The following is a 23,840-nucleotide window of genomic DNA, read 5'->3' on the forward strand; positions in this document are numbered from 1 at the left end:
ACAGTTTTTGCAGTGTAAGCACTCACAGCAGTTCCCTATTATGCTAGCTCTCCTTGGACAAATAACATAAAGGGATAAATAATTTCCACCAAAGAAATTTTCAATGTTCTTAAGTCCACGAAAGAAAGCAAAACTGCATTAGGCTGCACTGCAGCGTACTGCAGGTGGAGGTGGCTCAAGCTGTGATCAAAAAGCAAAACAGTGGAGACGTAATGAATGGAATGAAAACAATACGGAGTGCTTTATAACATCTTCTACATACATCAATCATGTGGGCCTTAAATAAAAAATTGCTGTTTCAGTATCACATTCCAAGCATCCTAACATATTTATAAAAGTATTCAGCAAAGGTTGGTGAAAATGAAAAAACTTTAAAAAAACTTATATAAATAATGTTTGATGCAGAAACAGGATATATGATAACATAATAAAGGTATGTAATCATCGCTAGTTATACAGAGAGACAGAAGAGAACAAAAACTTGTCTTTTTTTTTTGTCTCACAGTGCATGCTAAGGGTAATTCAATGGAGACGAAAGATCATCTCTTCAAAAAAATAAAAATCTTTTCCATGTGATATTTAATTAAGACTCAGAGAAGCTGATGGAACTGGGGAGATTCAAAAGTGGGTTTGGACACATTTGTACAGCTATCAAGAATATAAATAAAAATCCTTCGAATTAGTATTTTCAAAGCACATTCTACCTCAGAGCTGTTACAAATAAAAATAAGATAAAACATGAAGGACCAGTCTAGTCTTGTTTTTTTGAAATGGTTTGGGAGCCTAAACAGTAATTTCTTGTCAACCTTAGCATAATTTTAGATGTTTCTCAAATTTAATTAGTTCCAATTCCTGTAGTTATTAGGAACTATGAATGAAAACATTAAGTTTATTTTATACATAATCAGTCATTTTGGTGACTCATCATGGTGTTTCTTTTATTTTTGCTTCTACAATAAGCATTCTTCAGCTACACTGAGAACTGTGTTTCAGAAATCAAATATAATTTTAAAAGGCACTGTCTTAACACAACTGCCCTAATGGATTAGGCAACACTGACAAATTAAAAGCAAAAATGATTGCAACTTATAATAATATGAAACACAGAAAAATAAAGAATTACTTGACCAGGTGCTTGATAAGGATGTCCAGCATCTCTCTGTTCTTCTCTGGTAATTTATGTACAAGCGCATGCACTGCCTCAACTCTGTAGTTCTGATCATCCGATTCTATTAGACAGAAAACAGATATTGTTGATAAATTAGAACATGTGCTAAAGTGAGACTAAAAATGGCAGCAGTGCCCGTATGCCAATACATACATGCACTGCAGGGAGCAAAAACCAACTAACCTTCAAAATGATGAGTACAATTCGATTATATTTATTACAAGAGCATTCTGGAATCTGGATTTCAAGCAACTTGACAAAAGCAGTTACCACCAATACCAAAGTCAACAAAATCTGTGGCAATTTTGACTGAGTGTTGTACTTAGTGGAATCCAAGACTTTACTCTTTGATATTTGAAATATCTAAAATTTTTGAGCGTATTTTATCAAGGCAAGAGGAAATGAGGAAATAACTTCAAATTTTAAACTGGAGTTGTTAGAAAAACAATTTTACTATCTTTCTAATTACTCCATTTGTGATAAGGAGGTAATTATCACTACTCTCCAATTTCTCAAGGCAAGCTGGGAAAATAAAGATCCCTGGATGAGAGGGATGAATGATATAAAGCAATTATTAGCCTCTGTAAAACAAACAAACAAATCAAGATTTAAAATTTCACGCAGGAGGCAGTCACACAGAAGCTCTAAAAAGATCAGAACAAACCACTGAACAGCTTCATCTAGTATGACTAGTATGACTTTTCTGTTTTGTGGGCTTTCATGTGGCACTGTGCTGTCATATACAGTGAAATGGAAGAACTCAAATCCTTGCCTGGATTACTGAATACTACACCAAGGATTAAAACACGGATAATAACTGAGGAGATCAGAGGACAGAAATGATTTACTTTCATTAAAGTGTATTTATTATTTTACTTACTAACAGCAACAATGAAATCTTTGTGCAGCTTGAATGTCATCAGTGGTTCTGAAAGACACCTGGTTGTAAAAGAATATTTAAAAGAACATTTGAAACAATGCATCACTCAAAGTCTGTTTAGGTTTTGCAAGTGTCATTACGATAGCCCACAATATCTGCATAACGTATATTGTTATGTCCCAGGAAACCCAATTCACTCATTAGAAGTAGTATACAACTCAGTCGTGTACACAGTCTGAAAATCTCTTTGAAGTGAACCAGGTGTCACCATAGCAGTTAAGAAGAGAAATATTACCAGCACTGTCTTCATCACAGTGGCTCACTATGTTACGACTTCCATACTATGGAACAGGAATACTACTACTGCAGGACAAGGTACAGAGGGCTGCAGAAATAATCTTTCGCCCAAGAAAGACAAATGCATGATGAAACTTAATACTGAAAGTCTAACCTGAGACATTCTGAAAGAACACTCCTCAGAAAGAAACCTGTGAATTGTCTTAGAGAGACAAAAACACAGCTACTGCTAGCTCACATTCTAATTTCACAAATACAATACCTGAAGTGAGCTGTGTTTCTGAAGATACATGATACATTTCTTCAACAGCCAGTTGTTTCAATGAAGTTTACACACACATTCTACTATAAATCCTAAGCGTATTTTCCATATATGTTCTCATGTTCTGCCCTTTGTTAGGTGAATGCTTTAAGAAATCCAGTTATTTAGAAGGCATAGAACACTCATCATCTGGATTTTATACTTTTAACTGTGTTTATTTTCAACATTACATATTGATACCCCCAAAAGAGTTATATCAGAAATGCTAACACTCTTGAAAATTCTGGCTATTATTAGAAAAAAAAAAAATTAAGAGAAACTGATAATGTGGGAGGGATATCCTGCTTGTGAAGATACCAACTTCTAAGGATAAAATAGTTTATTACCATTTCTGTAGAGATTTTTACTCTGCTCCAACAATGATGCCATGAAACATCATGGTACACAGCTTGAGGGAGTCAAAAGAAAAACTCAAAAAAACATGCTTTGTAGTTTACACAAAAGATTTTACATAAAAACATGCAATTAATTATATTCTACCAAATTTACATCTATACAAGAGACGACTATCTTAATAAGGCAGAAAAGTTTGTGACAAACAGTAGACTTATTGTTACACATAAAAAAGGAAAGATTATACACATGCTTATTACCATGTTAATAGATAAAATAGATGTAATATGATGCTAATAGGCAAAAGATTAATGGGCCATAAAAGGAATACTGTAATATGATGCTAATAGGCAAAAGATTAATGGGCCATAAAAGGAATACTGAGATTTGCTCATCATACTTACCTGAGGTAGTTTTTAAGTCCACTTGTTATTGTTTTATTGTCCCAAAGTTCCATATCAATATCCATATCAGGAGGAGATTTAGGGGCTGGTAGAAATTTGAATTAGGATTGTTACGGTTTGACTAACAGACAGACAAGAAAAGCAGCAAAACAGAAGCTAACAGATTATTCATTTAGGTAATTTGATTATTTATTAGCCAGATTAACTACCAATTTGATCAATTTGAAATATTTTAATCCTTGCCAAAGTATTAATAAAAATAATTTAGCATTCATATTTAGTACCTGTAAACAGTAAGTATATGCACTATATCAAGATGTAAAGTAAGCCCAAGTCAATAGAGAATTAGTAATTTATTTGGCTTGGACATTTGAAGACGGGCATCAGACAGCCAAACTAGCATGAAAATTGAAATACAAGAATAATTGTCTATTACGCTGAATTATTCTGTGTTACAGAACTAAATTTTGGAACACTTCTTGAAAATGCCAAATAGATGCCAATAAATAGAAGTTTAATGTTAAAAGAAGAAATGCACTTTATCACTAATTTGCTCATGTATAACAATGATTGCATGGAGAAATTGAATAATAATGCACACAATAAACTAGTTGGATAGACTGCTCGTTTTAAGACTGCAAAGTCAATTTAGTGGTAGTAAGTGTACATACAAAACTGTAAATATTAAGACGCTCTTCTGGGTACAACAGTAAAGGGCAAAAGGGATCATAGTATACGTGCTGCATGCTATAGACAAAGGTTCATTTAAGTTACTTACAAAATATGGTATTCATCAGCTTTTGCACTTTGGAGTTTACACCACCTATTCTGTACAGACCCAGAATGGTGATACCTATATTGGGAAAACAAGCACAATGAAAACAGAGAAAATGTGGTTATTTCTATATACATTGATGTGTCCCTGGTGTATGTTTTCAAACCATCTAAATTTATGTATGGAAAATTGTAAAATTACATTCTTGAATACTTCTTTATCCTATTGAGCTCTCTTCTGGGATACTAACAAATGCATTCCACTGAATCCACACCACTCCATGCCATATCCTATTCATAATTTTATAGTAACAGAAGCCCTTGCGTAGAAATGACACATATTAGAAAACACCAAGAGGATAACTGGCAAAAGTGAAAAATTAGACCCCAGTGCAGTCTTAAAACACATTACATGCTAACAAGTTTGTCTTGCCTAGACTTCAGTGGAATTACTATGCATCTACATTACCCCTTCCAGCTAAAATTTGGTTGACATCTATAGGAGAAATAATTGTACCCAAAATAAAAACATACATCGTACACTGCTGGAACATTGTAGTTCAGAATTTACGTTATGCATGGGTCTCCATACAAAATAAAAACAGTCAAGACCCAATTTCCCATAGATTCCAGGTTTGTTTTATTTTTAATAGCACAGATACTAAGAGCAAATAATGATATGTGTGATATTCAAAACATAGTGTTTCAGGATTCCAGTTATGATAATTTTATTGGCTTTCTTTTAAAATCAGCAGTATTTGGAAATCCAAGGCAGAAAGCAATTTTTAATATGACCTGTTCTTCTTCTCAACCCACATTAAGTTTTGATGTACTGGTGTCTCAGGAAAAACTACAGAAAAATAATTTTCTCATTTACTCTGGTTGTGTGCCCCAGACGAGAAAAAAAACAAAAACAAAACCAATAACTGTTCATCCCTTCATCCCTTAGGAGGGATGCCAGATTTTTATCTTTAGCAGGATATATTCAGATATTCAGATAGATTTAATTTTGTTATGTAATTACATTCTTCTTCCTACTTCAGGTCTTACCATTTCAAAATTGCAAATTTTCATTTGAAAACAACATTCTAATATTTGATCTGCAGTTTTTTTTTTTTTTTAATTTACCATTTTTTTTCAGAACAATTCAATCTCTTGAGTCAGCAGTGGTTCAAAAGCTACACAACACTGCTACTTGAGAAAGTGGATTTATGTTGGGCTCGATGCTCAGAGCGATCACAGCTTTTGGATTAGAACAGACTTGCATACTGAGAGTTCAGTGGATGGACAAGATAAGATTATCTCTGTTTAGGGAAGACCATATACTTATATCTCTTTGTTTGAAAGGGAACTATCAAAAAGCTTACTGTGAGTTCCAAGATATCACCTCAAGAATAGTGTAACTTTTTTTTTTTCTACTTTCCCACTACCATATACTAGTTTCTAAGCATTAAAAAAATGACTAAACCATGTGCAAAATGACTGGATGAAATGACAGACATCAGGCTCTACCACAAAGATGTTCCAGCAGAGAGTGTTCACACCATCTACTTTTTGTTCGTTATGTTTCACATGAAAAAACAAAGTTGGGAGTCTCAGCTTCATCAGGAAAAAGCACAATTCAGTGCACACAAATTAAAGACCTAGACTAAACGATGTGTGCAACTGTATGTTAAGCTGTCTAAACAACATAAAACTATTGAAAATGTAAAAAAGCAAAACAAAACAACCCTCCCCCGAACACTTTAGTGATATGCTAAGGACTGTTGTTGGAACTTGTGGCAATGGTTTTAAGCATAAAGCACACCCATGAAATGTGAAGAGTGCAGACTGAATGATGAACACATTCCAAAACAGAGCTGTAACATATGTAGGCGCAAAGTACTGTTTGAGAAAAAATATTCATAATAATCTAATATATCATTTGTGATTTAATACACACCTCTTGTTTCTACAGCATGGATACATTTCCTCACGAAGTTGAAACCTGCTTCATTTAAGAACACTAGAAAGATAAGAAAAGTATTTTTGCATCTCATCAACACACAAAATCTCCATGTTTAGCAACATTCACATTTCAGTTAGAGAGGACTAATACACATTTATCCATGTGATTATGATACTTATTCTATAATGCCATCATCTAGATATATCTTTAGCACTCAAGATCCAACTTTCTCATCATGAGGAGGGAAACACTCTACCATCTTTCTCAGAAATCAGTAACGCATAGAACTGAAAGGTTGTTCCTTTACAAGATTACTGAATTCCCTTCCCTCTGCTGAGGAAAATGGTTTTAAGAGTTGAGGACTTAACATTATGACCAGAATATTTTCACTGGTTTTAATACAACAATATTCCTTGTTCCTTGCACATAACTGCTCCTAAAGTGGTAACATGGGAAAAACAATCTTTGGTATTGACTTTAATTATTGAGGTTATTTCGAGTGAATGTATTTCTCATTAATTCTTTTATCTTCAACACTAATTGCTCTATCGAACTAAATACAGATTTTATAGCAGCATATTTGTCACCATTAAAATAGCATCATCACATAAAAAAACAGACATACTGGCTTAAATTGTAGATTTCCAGAGTCTCAGATAAACTTCCTGTGAAGACACCTGGGAATATCTGACACATCTCTCTCTCCCTCTCTGTTATATATACCCAAACATATTTAAAATATTTTTACATATTTGTGTACAGATGATAATATAATTCAATTACACAGATAAATCGCATAATGTCTCTACATATACTCATTTTATTATTCAGTGTATATGTAATGGATACAAATACACCTACAAACAAAAGGTGTGATACATACAGATATTACTTCAACACACAGGCATATTATTTACACACAGGCATAATATTTACATTTAGGTATACAGACTGCAGATATAGATCTTTTGCAGATTTGTTAAATATATTGTCATTTTTGACCAAATCAAATTTTCTTCCAATTTATGTTTGATAGTAATACAATAGGAGAAGTCTTTCACACAGTTTATATAACTTAGGATGTGCTTTCATATATCCCAATCAGGTAATCCAACAAAAAGACACTTTAAAGTATCTTCATAGTGATAGAAAGAAAACACACGCATCCAGAAATAATGCCATTACAGAAATCTAGTAATATTTTGTAGATCCTCATAAATAAAGTGCTTACTTTCTTCCTTCTTGCTAATAATGGCTGGTAGTGTGTAGATCTGGAAAAAAAAAAAAACAAAAAAAACAAACACGAAATTTCAATGTTTGTAGCTTTAAGTTCTTTATTGCTAGGTTTGCTGATAGCTCTTAAGCAGCTGTGACATGCTGCGTATTAGCTTGCTGCTATGGGAAAGCCAACCAAGCCCTTCACTTCCTCCCCAGCAGCCCCTTGTTAGGAACTGAGTAGGTGGAGAGGGCAACAACACACAGCTGGACGCTGAGTAAAATACACAGATGTTCTGCACCTCTGGGGAGAAGGCGTACAGCCAGCAGGACCTGTCCCAAAAACATATTCAGGCCTTGACATTCTAGATTGACTAGGAATAAACATTAAATTTATAGGCACATAAAACGTGTTAGAAGTCAGATTTGCAGACTGCAAATGGGTTAAATATCAATACAAAGACTGATTTAATTTCTGCACTGTTTCAGTCAAGCAGGAAGCTTTGTAACATTTAATCTATCTCATAAAACCAATCAACCATTTTTTTCCCCTTGGGTACAGGTCTGGCATCACCTCATTCAGTGACAGTTTCATGAGCTGATTAAGAGTGAGAAGAAATCTCAGATAAACCTGTCTCTTACTAGCTTTCAACACATTTTTATACTCTCTGCAGTGCTTTTCAAGATGTTACTTATTGCCTACTTCATGACACTGCCTAAAGATGGTTTGTCTTTACCATTGTAGAAACTATCACTTTGCAAATTTAATCTGAACCACAAACCTTATATGACAATAGGCTTATTATTATGAAACACTAAATATCCTAAAAAAACAAAAACAACTATAAATAAAGGTCTAAATGCACTAATAGTTCTAACTTCACTAATATGTACCTATCTTCACTGTGCATTTGCAATTGTGTTTTATGAAGAACAGAACTGTATTTGCCTTTATTGTACTGTATTGTAATAAATTTTATGTCTAAAATGTATACTGGCTTCTTTCTTTAACATATGCGTCATAAAGCTGTAAAAATAAAAGGAAATGACAAATATCCTTACGGGTTCCTTTCCATCCATAGCTTCGAGCCACAGTTTTCGGTTGGATTCTGAAAAAGCTTGCAGTGTGATGATTCCAGTTCTGTCAAAAACATACACACATACTGAAGTTACTAATTTCTTTTTCTCAAACAGTAACCAAAATCAGAGTTAAAGTTGTCAAATCCCCCAAAGGACATCCAAAATAGGTCAAAAGAAACATGCCCTAAAAGGGTTGCCTAGAAATTGCACTTTGAGATTGTATCTCAGGTATGGCGACTGAAGCCAACTGCCTTGATGCAGGTGGTTTTTTTTGTTTGTTTGTTTTTGTTTTTTGCTTTAGAGGATTCAGAAAACTGTTCATTCTGCAGGTTGTGCTCTAACTATTGTGATACAAGTTTAAAAAGTGCCATATTCTCTCTCTTGACGAAACTTTCACACTGCATAGAAAAATATTCATGGGAACCAGTGAAGGGATGAGGGAAACAATTTCAATCTTTATTCCCAAAATTATTATATGAACAGATGTGTAAACACAAAGAATCTTGTCTATATTTGTGATCACACACAAGCAACTTCTTTAAGAAATGCTATGATATTAATTCACTCATTTGCCAACACAGAGTGCCCAAGAGACAGCCCAGTTCAAAAAGTCTTGCTCCTACACTCATGCAGTGTATCTCTCCTCAAAACCTTCAACAGATTGTCCAGAACTGTAGTTTTTCTATGGCAGGTTCACAAATAAAAACAATATACTCTTTACTAGGTATTTATCTTCCACCATAAAAATAAATAACCAATAAACCACTGTTCTTTTCCACCTTCACTCAAAGACCTCCGTTTTAAACTTGTGTTTAGAAAACATGCAAAAAAGCTGCTGGAAAATACAAAATAGCAAAATATGTATCGACACACATACACCAAACCATTCAAGGAGGAGCAAGCCTTGTTCCTAATATCAAGATTGGACAATTCTCAACTTTAGCACTAGCATGATCACAAGATACTAATATTACTGCAAAATACAGATGTGACAAATATATATATATATATATACATGATTCTATCAATATTTACTAAAAATAATTTTCTATTAACAATTTAATTTCTTCCATTCTATCTCCAGTAAATGAGGAGATCAGGACATGCTGATGTAACAGCCCCCTACCACCACAAGATCTACTAGCCTCAGCGCATTACTTATGTAGAATGTGAAGATGCATATGTAACTTGAAATATAGATAGACACAAAAGAAATCCATATGAAACTTTGACAATAAATATATTGAACAGGTTTGAACAAATAAGTAGTAGGTCTTGAAAGCCAGGTTTGTCTGGATGCAAGCATATTGAGAAATACATGTCCCTGTTACAAGTGTAATTATTATATATTGGTTGCGAGTGCTTTTATTTTTTATTTATATTTACTTTGTTAACATAATGAAAAGAATTCACACCTCTCAAATACTTCAATATCAAAACAGAACCGTTTGTCAATTGAATCCGTCTTTCTCCTGATGCAAGATTTTAGCTTGAATATTTCTGGTGAGCTTGTCACAAGGCCATTCTATAAAACAAAACAAAACAAAATTAGTACAGGCAGTACGTTGGGGCTTAAAAATATTTATGAACGTTTACAGTATTTTTTCTGTATACAAAGACTACACTTAATTGCTTTCTGTCATTTTTTTTTTTGTATTTTTATATTATTTGTTATTTAAGTAATGTTATACTTCAGAGAGCTCCTTAACTTCAAAACTTCACGTTTGCACATATGATTGAATGCTGTATGTTAAAACAAGTGTCATATTCTTCTGTTACAGGTAGATGAAAATATAAAGTTGGCTAACTCCTAGTTCTGGCTGCTGTCATGGTGAAGCTACTCTTGATAATGTTTGAAAGGCTGTGGTAATTGACAGGGGGGTGGTTCTGAGGGGTGTCAGAAAGCAAATGTCACTCCTATCTTCAAGAATGGCAAGGAGGATGACCTGGGGATCTACAGATGGGTGCAACATCTCTACCAGAAGCCATTTCCAAACATATTAAGAACAAGAAGGAGTCTGGGAGTAGTCAGCAGGAATTTATGAAGGGAAGGATCATGCAGAACCAACCTGATAGCCAACTACAATGTGACAGATAGCTCGGTGAATGAGGGAAGAACAATGGATATTGTTCTAAATATCATGGAAATATTCAGATATCTTGTTTAGCATGGAGACCAGAATAAACAACCTCTAGAGCTCTTTTTCAAACCTCTGCCATTCTACTACTGTGTAAATGTGATTGCTTTCCCACATTTTTTGGAACTACTGTATTAGAGGAGTTATTTAATATATGGTTCATATGTTATGTAAGAAATATTATTATTTAAATATGTTGTGTATGTATATAAAATATACACTGCGTCATGTATGAAAACTCCTTTAAACTCTTTCCACCAAATCTTTTTCTTTTAACACTTCCTGAATGCTTAATGTAAAGTATGGTACATATATGTATGTGCTAAAGACTCACCACTTTTCCACCAGATTTGTTTCAGCTATGCTCATTGTAAATGTTTTTGTTCCTTATCATAAGTGCAGTAATGTTTTACCCATGTAAATCCAAGTGGCCCTAAATTAAAGAGAGATAGTATTAGAAATAATTATTTAGGTATTTTATCACTATTTTGTTTGGAGTTAAACACAGTACATAGATGAAATATAACAGTATCCATACATAGAATACAAAATAATAAATACAATAAAAAAATACAGATTTTTGAATTTGAACATGTTCAGGTCTAATTTTCCTCTATCTCTGCTTGATGTTCCAGCAGACTGATTTTCTTTAGCAACTAGATAGGTAACAGCATATTGATAGGACAGACAGATAGAAGCAGATCTTGAGGATTATTCTGCTTAGGAAACACAGCTAAAGATTTTTATCAACAGAAGTAAAGCACTAGGATTCAGTATTACATTCTTTCTTTGAAGAAAAACTTAAATCTAGTAGCAGTCTCAGAAAATTGGACAAACTCATGAAAACAGAACATATTTTCCTTTACTTTCAGAGCTCTCGTTAAAGGTAACAAATGCTTTTGGTAACATCATAGGATCTTTATTCTGATACCTGTTATCTTTAGGACATTGGATAAAATGGCAATGGCTCAGACATAGAGTTAATCTTATGTAGTTGAACACTGGAGGATGATTCTATTACAAGAATGGACAAGAAAAGGAGCAGTGGATTCTAAAACAATAGTGGTTTAGAGACAAGGGGTAAAATGCTGAAGGTGGCACCTTCAGCAAGAAACACTGGCCTTTTATCCCTTGCAATGGTGTCCTGCCAGGGAAGAGGTGGGTATAACAGTGGTACTGAGTCTGAAAAGAAGGCTGATCCCTAAGAGAATTGGCCATGGTCAGAGACAAGGACTACAGGGCCATACTTTCAAAAGATGAAAACACATTTATCTTGGCACATGGAGAGGAATAAATAGTCAAAAGTCAAAACAGTCCACAAACTGACAATTACCTATGCTCACAATACCATTAGATAATGTACTTCAGAATTCACTAGTCTTTTATCTAGCTAGCCATACATGAAATCTACAACGATCCCCAGATAAGTGGAGCATCCTTTATCCTGGAGAGGTCACACCACAGTACTTAATCTGACTGCAAAATCTGATTTCTGATGCCTTTGCTCAGGCATTGCTATGAACCTCTAGTGAGTCTAAACAGAAAGCCCCCTCAAACTTAAGCACAACGGTATTTTAAACTTGGCTACTAACTCAGATTAGGTACAGGCACTTATAATGCCTGTACTACCTACAGTTCTTTGCTGTGAGGACAAAGTAAATCCTCCCATTTCCAGAATTCCCTCCATTCCTAGCACAGCCAAAGATTAGGATAAGATCCCTGAATCTCACAGACACATCTAAAGGAGTGTTGCGCTGCAGGAGATGGGATAATTCAAGTTTTTTACAGTGTGACTGCAGCTCCTTGGGCCAGAACATCATGGCTATGTCTGCACTGGTACATGAAATTGTACTGGGAGCACTCATGCTTAGTAGGTAACACATGGACATAGGTAACTTAGACATTTATCCCCAAATTTTGGCAATCGGAAATTTAACAAGGAACATGGGATATCTAGTGCAAGCTGGTCTCAGTGTCAGAGTACAGTTCCATTTATTTAGCTCTTTTAGAAGGATAAGCCATCTCAAAGCAGTTGTAAATGAGTTTAGAAGTCATCTGTTTTTTTTATTAAAAAATTGTAGCCAGACACCTAGGTTTTAACTTTAATTCTGTTACTCATGACTGTCCATCTGAAAGAAGTAATTTATAGCCTACTGCCACTTTTTCAAAATACATATTTACCACCACAAATACCAGTAATAAAATATACAGAATTTACTTTCAAGAATAGTGAACATTTAAGCCTGTTGTCCATAATTTGGCAAGAGCCGATGGGATGCTGTTTGCAGGAAAGTCAACCCACATGACAAGGAAATACACAGTTAGTACCTTCCCCTCTGACACACAGATTACAGATCCTGTTACTCTTACTCCAGAATACACTAATGAACAAATATCTTTTCAGTAGGAGGATGTCAAGGTGGCCTCTCACTATTTAATGAAGCACAGCATGTGCCCAGTGCTTCACTCCTTTTGTCCCTCCCCCATTAACAAGGCTCAATGTAATTTCCACTTAACACAGGTTTCATTATCATTATTACTCAATTAAAACATAGAGGGTCTTCTTCAAGCTTTCAGTGCTACTGACGGTAAAAGTGGCTGAGGTTAACTATGATAAGCACTGAGCTTCTTATTTTAGCTCACATATGAAATAAAGAGTAATTTCATGATGTCATCTTGAAAATCATTAACTATAATTCCATGCAGTCTCTTGAGTTATTGTCTAAAGGAGGAGCAGTGAAGGAGGAGCAGTGAAGGAGAAGATACTCTCAAAACTGAGGTTAAGTGGAGCCAAGTCCCACAAGGGAATTCTACATCCAGATGCCTTCTATTTATTTTTAGATTGAGAAATCAAGTACAAAGTAGTATTTGATCACTTTTGAACAAACATCAAGAGTTTCAAATTTTCTTGCTCATTTGCAAGAGCATATACACACTATCTCAAAACATTGTTCCATACTTTTCTAGCATCTGGCAGATTTCACATCAATGAAACGAATAAATAAATCTGGTTAATCCACACACTGAAAAACATTTTACTAAGAATTTTGAATAATCCTTGCCTAATGCAGCTAATTTGGCTAGGTCTTCTATATGATTTAGAGTGTAAAACAGTGGCAACAGATACTTCTGATGACATGATGATAATTAGGTGCAGATCTGCAACCATTTTGAAGCTGTGGCAGACTGTATTTGGATATATTTTCTTCTCACACCTTTGTTTTCTATTATGTGCATGCTCATTTATTCTTACGGTGGCTGGGTCAGCATAGATGACAGGTAAAATGTGGAGGTTGTTCCTGCCAGGTGAACTATAGAGCTTGTTCTAGCACAGAAAGCTGTAGAGACAGAAGGGTTTGGCAGGGTGGAGCTATAGCAGAGACCTGAGTGCTTGCAGTTCTGCAGTAAGGAGAAAGGCAGCCAGCCACAGAGCTATGTGCAAGGGGACTTTGACAAATTTGCTGCCAGTCAGTTACTTGGGATGACCTACCCACAAAGGGACCTACCCAAGCAGAGACCTACCCACAAGGACCCAGGAAGCAGGAGATGAGATGGTTACAGGTGGGTCAGTAGCCTTAGCTACTCTGAGTGCTTTTTGTGTCAACGCTTCTTTTTCTTTGAACCTTTCTTTTGGGAAGCAACAATAGGAGAGGTCTGCAGACATTCAAACACAGAGCTGTTGCTTTATCCTAACTAAATCATTTTCTCATCCTTCTTGTGCCTTTCTCAGCATTGCTGCGCCTTTCAAGTCAAATTAAATGGTATATCTGCTTTACTCACGTTTTTCCTGCACATAGAGATAGCCCTCCATTGTCCATTGACTTGGTGGTCTGTAATCCTGGTTGGCGGACTTCATTCTTTGCATGAGTCTCTCCACTTCCTGCCTCGTGCTTTCAAAGTTATTCCGGGTCTAACAGCCCAAAAACAAACAAACAAAAAAAAAATCAATCCACATGATCTAATGCAAGTACAAAAACAATGATTAAACGAAGACTAATTACTCATAATGACAAGGAGTGAGATTGCTTCAAATGGAGAACAACAGAAGTGTTTACAGTAGACATGAAAGGAAAATGGGTGCAAGAATAATATTATTCGTTGCTCTAGAAGCCTGGGGAAAAACACAGCAATGAAGAACTCCATTTAAGCACACAAGTCTGCAGGTAGCTAACCACAGAAAGGATGCCATTTCGTATCTTCATGTTTACTTACACAGTATTTGCAGAGAGGATGCATTCTTTTTCTGTGTGTAGTCGAGGATACACAGACAGAAGGCAGGCTAACTAGAAGGCGCTGATAGCATAACCCCAAGCTTCACTGAACCACTGAAAGTACAGTTCAGAACAAAGTACTGGTTTGGCTTAATGCAAGCTAATGCCTCTAGACATTTGCAGTCTCACAATTGGAAGCAGTACGCTTCAGAAGACTGTGTATCCATACCTTCAGTAATACCATGGCTGCTGACACTCAGGTAGTCAAAGCACTGTCATTAACAATGTTGACAGAACTGTGTAAACCACAGTTAAGATTAATATAATTATGTTAGGTAAAAAACAAGTCACAAGTGGCACAAGTGTGCCACAAGCATGGAAAAGCTGTGTCTGCCCTAAATATTGTGTGTGTAACCAGGCAGCTGGCTGAGCAGTACAAAGCTGGGTAATTCATATTTACTGATGTGCACGTGCATGCAAATTAACATTTTTTTCTGTTGAATTCACTGGGGCCAGGGTTTTTTCCTACATACCTAACATGGTGTAGCAGAGGAGAATTATTATGAGGTGCCAGAGATTGATCGATGCTACTGATATACAAGATGTTGAACACTTTGTTACTACAGGCAACAGAATAATATCTTTGTGATGTTTTGCAAAATCATTTTGCAAAGTTGTCTTATGGAATCTAATCCCAACTAATCAGGAAGATACTGTCTGGACTTTATATACTGGTGAATACTTCCCCTCATTTTGTGGGACTTCTGTGTCAACAGATGTCACAGTGAAGATGACACCAGGTTGTACGAAGACACAGTGGACCTGTTAATAGCTGGGCAGGGTCTGCCACTCCTCTGCTCCTCCTACTGTTTTTACTGCTGCTACTCTAACCTGTAAATTTTAAGAACGGAAGCAGAATTCAACAATTCTGCAAGACTACAAGACTATAACACCCAATGCAATGGAGAGGGGTAACTCTGAGAGCTACAATAGCCAGCCTGAACACAATTGTTCCCTGAACACTGTCCTCAGTGTTTTTGTCTCTCCCTCCAAAAATAGTGCTCATCATTATGAAGTTGGGTGATGCTCTGAGTGACAAGTCAATAGATAGCCCAGCTGACAAAAAGCAGATGTGGACCTAGATCTGGAGCCATAATCCAAACTTCTGTGTAACAGTGGTAAGCAATATACTGTAGGTCACTATGTATGTGTATATATATATATATATATGTTTATCTGATGTATAAACATATTTTAAAAAGATTATAATAGGTTACACTCTTACTGCTCAACTTTACATTTCCCACTACCTCTGCAGCTTATTTACATATTCAAGTTGTACTTAAATACTATTTAACAAGATAATCGTTTACCTATTTCTTAATTAACATTGAAATTGAAAAAAAATCCTTTAATAATTTGGTTTCTATTGATATGTGCATAGAACATACTAACACACGGACTTACAATGCCAGTTTTGGTCTGTGCTGTGGACTCATGCTCCTATCAGGACTTGTCACATTAAAGTAAATCAGTCTCTGAACTGAAGCACATTTTTCACTGAAACTGAGCTGTGCAACAACACTGACCCCTTGTGCCTTTATCTAAGAGTCTCAGCGGTTGAAAGAAATGTAGCAAATACATAATTTAATTTGAAAGGAGAAGAGGCTGAGAGGCTTTACAGTCAGAGAACATTTGCATTTTGATCCCAGAGGTAAAGGTCAATCAACCAGGAGGTTTTGTCTGATTTCCTCAAGAAGCAGTTTAAATGGGATCTACACCTACATGCCAACAACAGCTGTAAAAGGGAAAGGACTACAGAGGACTGCAGCGAAACCTGGAATAGTGCATTACTACTGAGAATACAGATTTACATTAATAGCGCTAAGGCAGTGCTGTCTTCCAACGCTAAGCAAACATACCTCTGCAATAGCAAGATGCTAGAGGGAAAATGTCATTGCTTTATTTTCCAGTAACCCACAGGGGCCAGCAGATGATCTGGACACATTGAGGTGTGCATGCACTCCCAGACCTGTTTCCTACTTTCTAAGCACAAAAGCCAAGGTGCTATCCACAGAAGCTGATGTCAGATGTTCTCAACGTTGTAGCTTCTCTGACTCCAGAGGAGCTACACAGAATTGTTAGGTATGTTTTTCTGAAAGACTGAAATGGAAAAGAAATGGAGCCACTCCCAAAAAAATAGCATTTGGATTCATTTAAAGACATCTCTTCACACTTTTTTTCATTTCATCTTTACTTTGAAGTTACTTTTCATGAAAAATGTACATAGCCAAATAATTATAAAGTGGTTATGATGAGTGAAAAAGTATATGACTTTTTTTTTCTTTTGTTAATTCTGAAAGCTACAGAAATTTTGGGCATGATTAATCTTACTCCCAAATTCAGACCAATCTCCAGGTAAAAGATTCACCAGCCTCAGTTGTGAGCACTCTGTATTAGATTCTTCTTCCAGTGGAACTTTATGCTCACGAGAGCTGCTCGCCATGGAGAAGGCCTCACCAATCCTCCAACGCAAACAATGTAAATCCAGAGCACAGTGGGCTTCCTTTATGTACAATGGGAAGCTACTGGACAGTAGCACAAGTTTTTCGTGGCAATCCGTGATCTTCAGAAACAAACAGGCATCATTCTGTACCAGCTGAAGCATTTCTGGTTATACACTTACTCTGAAAGACAAGGCCCCACTCTCAAAAAAAACACACACATTTAAGTCTATCTGAACTACTCTTTTTTTTTTTTTTAATCAAAACTTGACTGCTGTTCTGCGTTTCTAGTTTTCACTCCCAAAAATTTTGACCTGCAAATCACAAATTAACTACAAGAAGATTAAATTTTCCAGAGTTCTTTGTTGACCAGCATCTTCACTACATTAACCTTAGCAAAATCAATTATATCATATATTAATTTGATTTCAGCTCATTAACCATTGTAATATTTACAGTTCCAAAAAAAAAAGTGCTATATGAGGCTACTTTAGTATCCTGAAATTAATTTAGCAAACAAAATGATGTAAATACAATTATCCTTACATTCTGCAAATTGAACTGCAGCTGCTGCTTGTATGGTGCAAACTCCTGAGCCAGTTCATATCCTTCGTGGTAAAATGTAAATAATCCTTGAAGAAAGCCAAGAGCTGAAAAGGTAAAATTGAATAGCATTACAGATTTTAACATGCTCTTAATGCTAAATACACAATGATAACAGGACATACACTAACTTACAAATACGGTATAGGCACTGCCAATGATAGTGAAAAACTTAGTTTAAATTAGAAAGCAAAAACTTAGGACAGCTGATTTTCAATTGTTTTCTGGAGCAAAAGATGGCAAACCTTCAGCAAAAACATCCCATGTTTTAGCTCCTGGAACACTCTGAGCTATTATTACTTGCAATAGCAATGGTTTGCTGAGCGAGAAAACAGTGGTCAGACCTTAAGAAAGAGGTGTTAAAAAGCTTTCGCCTCATGAAGTTGTCATTTCTATAATTCAATTCACAATCCTAGTCATTTTGTCCAATATGTAGGCTGACGGTGTGAATTTTCCAAGCTCATAGTTTCAGAGTTCAAGGTTTTTTTCTTCTATTACTCTTAGAAATATTTTTTTCATTTTCTTCATAGTAAGTGAATGGGCTATGACCTATTTTTCACAAATGAGACTCTTGAAGATAAGTTTGGGACAGCTTAATACAACACAAGAAGTCCAGACTATTTCTTCCTGCTCTGAACCAAAATGTGAATTCTATCTGGTATGTCTGCAACTGACTCCAACAGAGCAGCTGAAGTCTGTACTATCCAGGCTGAAAATTCTTTTGAAGTTTTGTTCTAAAATAATGCTTAAGTAGTAAAAAGTGCAACTAGATTTCAGAAGGCTTATTTTAGTGGTTGAGTTAATGCATTCCTACCATCTATTAAGTTTTAGAAGTCTTAAACTTTTAAAACTTAATTTTAAGTTTATAGAATTGTAAGTTAATAATTCTAACTTATTCTGATCTAAATTAAAAAATATATATATACTTTGCATAAAGTTGTCTTACCTACTATTAAATACAGCCATTTATTTTTATTATGGAAATGTTTCCCTTTGCATATAAATTTAGCTTACATACACCCAAGTAAAGAAAAAAAACAAACAACAAAAATGAGCTATTAACTTTGATGTACAGTAACAAAAGCTTTAATAAACAGGACAGATTTATCTGATTATATTACAGTCATTGCAAAGCTAATCATCTCAGCTACGTAACAGATAGTCTAGGCTGTCTCCTAAACCAGTAAAAAACCACAGGTATTCTAAAGCATAATACTGATTCCTTTCTCAGACTTCTTTCTCAGGATAGGATGAAAGATCCAATGGACACATTTACCTCTCTCCATCGACTACTGAAGTAGCCTAGACTCAGGCACAAAAATTCCATCATTCATATTTAATGCACTTTTCTTTGAGTTACCAGTGCCATAAATTATTGTAAATGAAAAAGCTTAAAAAAATGCGGCTTTTACAAAGTTTGTCTTTTCTTTAAATTTACACTCATCCTTACTTGCAGAAACTTAATTAAGTTGTTCTACCTCCCTCTTTTCTATTCACAGAATCACAGGATGGTTAAGGTAGGAAGGGACCTCTGGAGGCCATCTGGTCCAACCCCCTGCTCAAGCAGGGACACCCAGAGCTGATTGCCCAGGACCATGTCCAGGCAGCTTTTAAAGATCTCCAAGGAGACTCTACAGCCTCTCTGGGCAACCTGTGCCAGTGCACCGTCACCTGCACAGTAAATAAGTGCTTCCTGATGTTCAGAAGGAACCTCCTGTGTTCTAGTTTGTGCTCATTACCTCATGTCCTGGCACTAGGCACTGCTGAGGGGGAGGATCACCTCTCTTAACCTGCTGGTGATACTTTGCCTAATGCAGCCAAAAATGCCATTAGCCTTAGCAGAAAGGGCACACTGCTAACTCAACTTGGTGTCTACCAAGCGGGACATTGTCAAAGGCCTTACTGAAGTCCAGGAAGACAATATCCATGATGGCTGGACCAGATGATCTTGGAAATCTTTTCCAACCCTAATGATTCTATGATTATCTATGATTCCATGAAGATAGGAGTGACATTTGCTTTCCTCCATTTCTTTGGTCACTTCTCCTACTTGCCATGACTGAGCAAAGATTATAGAAAGTGTCCTCACAATCACATCTGGCAGCTCCCTCAGCACTCATAGGTGCATCCTATCAGGGCCCATGGACTTGTGAACGTCCAGTTTGCTCAGGTGTTCCCTCGCCTGATCCTCTTCCACCAAAGATGCATCTTGTTTGCTCCAGCCATTGAGCCTGGCCTCTGGGACCTGGGATTCCTGAAGGCCAGTTTTGCTGGTAAAGACTGAGGCAAAGAATGCATTCAGTACCTTGGCCCTTTCACTGTCCCAGATAACCAGGTTTCCTGTTTCCTTCAGTAGAGGGCCCACATTTTCCCTAGTCTTCCTTTTGTCACTAGGTAATTGTAAAAGCCTTTCTTGTTGCCCTTGATGTCCTTGGCCACATGCAATTTTATCTGGGCTTTAGCTTTCCTAACTACATCCCTGGCTGCTTGGACAACCTCTCTGGTTACCTGTCCTGGCTTCCACCCTCTGCAGACTTTCTTCTTGTGTTTGAGCTTGGCCAGACCAAATTTTCATCCACGCAGACCTCCTGCCGTTTTTGCCTGATGTCTTCATTGGGATGCATCATTCCTGAGCTTAGAGGAGGTGATCCTTGGATATTAAACAGCTTTCTTGGACCTCTCTTCCCTCCAGGGCTTTATCTCATGGTACTGGTACTCTACCAAGCAGATCCTTGAAAAGGCCAGTCTGCTCTCATAAAGTCCAGGATTGTGAGCTTGCTGTGTGCCCTCTTTGCTACCCTAAGGATCTGGAATTCCAGCATTTCACAGTCACTTTAGCCAAGGCTGTCTTTGACCTCCACATTCCCCACCAGCCCATTCTTGATAGTAAGAACGAGGTCCAGTATAGCACCTCTCTTTGTTGGCTTCCCTTGTCACTTGGAAAAAGTCCCTCCAGGAGATGTCAGCATGGTTGAAGTCTTCCACGAGGACCAGAGCTTGTGAATGTGAGTCTGCTCCTGTATGTCTGCAGGGGGCCTCACCTGCTTGGTCTTCCTGATCAGGTGGCCTGTAGCAGACTCCCACTATAATGCCACCTAGCCCTGTCTTCTCTTTAATCCTTACCATCAGCTCTCTGTCAGCTCCTCATCCATCCCCAAGCAGAGCTGCAAGCACTCCAGGTCCTCATTGACATAGAGGGAGATGCCCACTCCTTGTCTCCCCAGCCTGTCCTTCCTAAAGAGCACGTATCCTTCCATTCCAACAATCCAGCCATGGGAGCCATCTCACCACATCTCCATAATGCCAATAAGATCATAGCCCTGCAAGTGCGTACAGCTCTCTAACTTACTGTTATTCCCCACACTGTGTTACTGTACAGGCACTTAAGAGAATTACCCTGGCATGTTGTGTTCCCAGAAGATACTTGGTGGATTTCTCCATAATGCTGCCTTGTAGGTATTTCCTTGCTAACCTGCAAGTGCTGGAGGTGACCCCTCTCAAGGTCGTTGATACCACATCATTGATTTTGTGATCCCTTCCTTTCATATCACTCCATGCCCTTTGTTCAGCAGCCCTCTGCATTGTTCCCACACTGAGATTAACACTAATGAAACATTTGTATTTCAATGGAATAGCTAAAACAATGTTTTGCAATTTTAGAGCCCCATCAATTCCCCAGCACGGCAAGACATTTCACACCCTTTAACGTGGAAAGTGCAGCAGCTTGACAGATGAGAGATGACGCAGGTCACTGGGCAGAGGAGCTAAATGATGATGACTTGCTTCTACTGGACCAAAATCTTACTCTCACATTCCAGTTCCTTCTCTCTTTCCCCATTTAGCTTCATCATGCGCCCCTCACATCCTTCTGCCAGCCTTGGTCACTGAGTCCTTCAGTGAGCATATCTCTGACTCAGAAAGCCAGTTCTTCTGTTGCATTAGAAAGTTAAAACAACTTGAGGTTTACAGACCATCAGTACTGCATAAATATAAGTGTGAAGGCATGGCTGGGTGAAGGACTTCCCCCTTGGTTTTTACTGATACTGTAGGATGAGATAAAACTATGGCATCACAGAGCCTGAAGAACTGAGAAAATCCTTGGGCATGAAAGCCGAGGGTCCTCTACAATGGGTGTGAGCTCCTGAACTACATCCCACTACCAAACAACACAGGCAACCCAGCAGAGAGCTCCACATCCTGGATAAATCATCTCAAATTTAAATGACCATCTGCCCAGCTGAAAGCATTATCTCAGCTAATGACTGGTCCTGAAAGTCCCTTACTGGTTATTCGAGTAGTTCTGAGGAAGGTCCAAATATGACAATTTATCTTAAAAAGCTCCAATTATGTAAGCTGCTGTAAAAAGTTCTATAATTTTAAGGTTTATAATGTAATTCTAACTCTTTAAAAAGAAAAACAATTTTCATTTTTTATGAATAAAGTCTAAAACAAATAAGTAAATTATAACTAAGACTCTGCTCTGGCTCCAGCTGTGCAAAGTCCCTGCTCATAGTCCAGATCCAGTTACTCATCACCTACCCAAACCACAGCCCCTTCAGATACAGCTGCATAACTGTTCCTGTGCTTACTCAAACTTGTTTCAGTAAAAAATGAAGGGGATTAACTTAATTTGTAATTATGAGTTCAGTGCTAAACCCATCCCTTTTACCAGAAGAACTGCAGGAGTACTGTGAGCATCCACCAAAACTGCAGCCAGAGCAGGCTGTTAAGGCACACTAAAATTTCAGTAAAAGAGCTAGTGGTAGAAAGATGCAGTATGTCAGCTGATACCTGAATTTTAAAGTCAATTTAAATGCATTTCTAAAGAACATAACTACAAACTGTTTAAATTTCAGCTTGAATACTGAAAGAAAACCAGCTTCCATTCTACAAACAGCTTTTACTGAGTGTATGGGAAAATACTGGGAAGGAAAAGATTTAGCACTAGATGGCAGCAAAGATGAATTTATTAGAAAAAAAAAGAAAAAAAAAAGAGGAAAAAAAAAAACAACCAGAGCAAAAAACAAAAACAACACCACCACAGAAAAATCAGAATGTATTTTAGTGAAAGTCCTGTTCAGCTATTCTGGCAGTTATGCATTGCAGAGGGTGTGCATTGAGAATCTCCTGGTCAAATACTCTCTGAGCACTTTGAAAAAGAGGAATATAAAAGAAAAGTAAAAACATGCTTTTTTATGCAAGTCCTACTCCAATTTATTCAAGTTCTGTTGAAACAACTGATACTGAGTGAGGATGGTATTTGCTTCTACTTATGTTCCTCTAGTGGTGGAAGAACAGAGGGACAGAAAGCACCTAGGGCCTGTGCTGTGTGGTATTTTCCTAATTGCTTCCATCATCACAGGCATAGCCATAGCATTGCATGGAGGAGATCTAAAAGCCAAGGACTTCCACCCCAGGCTTGTGCTCACAGTGGGGTTTTCTTGCTGCTGATGTTACAAGAGGCACTGCTGCTAAGTCTAGGCTCATAATTTTAAAGGGATTTATTTTAAAGGATTTAAAAGAAAAACAGCCTTTTTTTTTTCCCCTCCCCAATGTATTTCAAGGTGGTCTTCACATGTTAAGAGCTGACTGATTTCACCAAACATCACAAGAAATGTTTGTATCATCAGTTTGACAAAGCACATACCTTGCAGTTACTTCGTTCTGAGTACCTAATCGGTCACGTCAACAAAAACTGATGACTGAGCTCAGTAACACAATGCTACTCACTGTCCAAGGGCTGTGAGGATTTCAACACAGAACCTGAAACAAAATCCAGCTACTTCTTGAGACTTTATTTATTTTTATGTAGAGCTGGTGACCTCAAGACTGCCTGGTCATTTCATTCTCACAGGAAGGAGACTGTGCTTAGGTTTCGGATAGGAGAGGAATTTAACCTTTGGCCTGCAGCACATCAGCCAAAAAGTCCCTGTCTCCTCAGTTTCATTTTATTTATAAGTAAA

The 23,840-nt window shown here is 36.9% G+C and overlaps 1 protein-coding gene across 1 annotated transcript in view; it reads right to left on the reverse strand.

Moving 5' to 3' along the window:
* ARHGAP42 (Rho GTPase activating protein 42) overlaps window positions 1-23,840 on the reverse strand; it is a 169,112-nt gene that overhangs the window by 26,084 nt on the left and 119,188 nt on the right. Inside the window, 13 exon segments of the mRNA XM_040544183.1 lie at window positions 1,124-1,229; window positions 2,049-2,107; window positions 3,405-3,489; window positions 4,183-4,257; window positions 6,121-6,183; window positions 7,358-7,397; window positions 8,404-8,482; window positions 9,837-9,946; window positions 10,894-10,913; window positions 10,916-10,948; window positions 10,951-10,992; window positions 14,340-14,469; window positions 17,821-17,924. Of these exon segments, the coding sequence (XP_040400117.1) occupies window positions 1,124-1,229; window positions 2,049-2,107; window positions 3,405-3,489; window positions 4,183-4,257; window positions 6,121-6,183; window positions 7,358-7,397; window positions 8,404-8,482; window positions 9,837-9,946; window positions 10,894-10,913; window positions 10,916-10,948; window positions 10,951-10,992; window positions 14,340-14,469; window positions 17,821-17,924 (946 nt within the window).

The sequence above is a fragment of the Cygnus olor genome, chromosome 1 (assembly GCF_009769625.2).
Source record: "Cygnus olor isolate bCygOlo1 chromosome 1, bCygOlo1.pri.v2, whole genome shotgun sequence".
In the NCBI taxonomy this organism is placed as follows: domain Eukaryota; kingdom Metazoa; phylum Chordata; class Aves; order Anseriformes; family Anatidae; genus Cygnus; species Cygnus olor.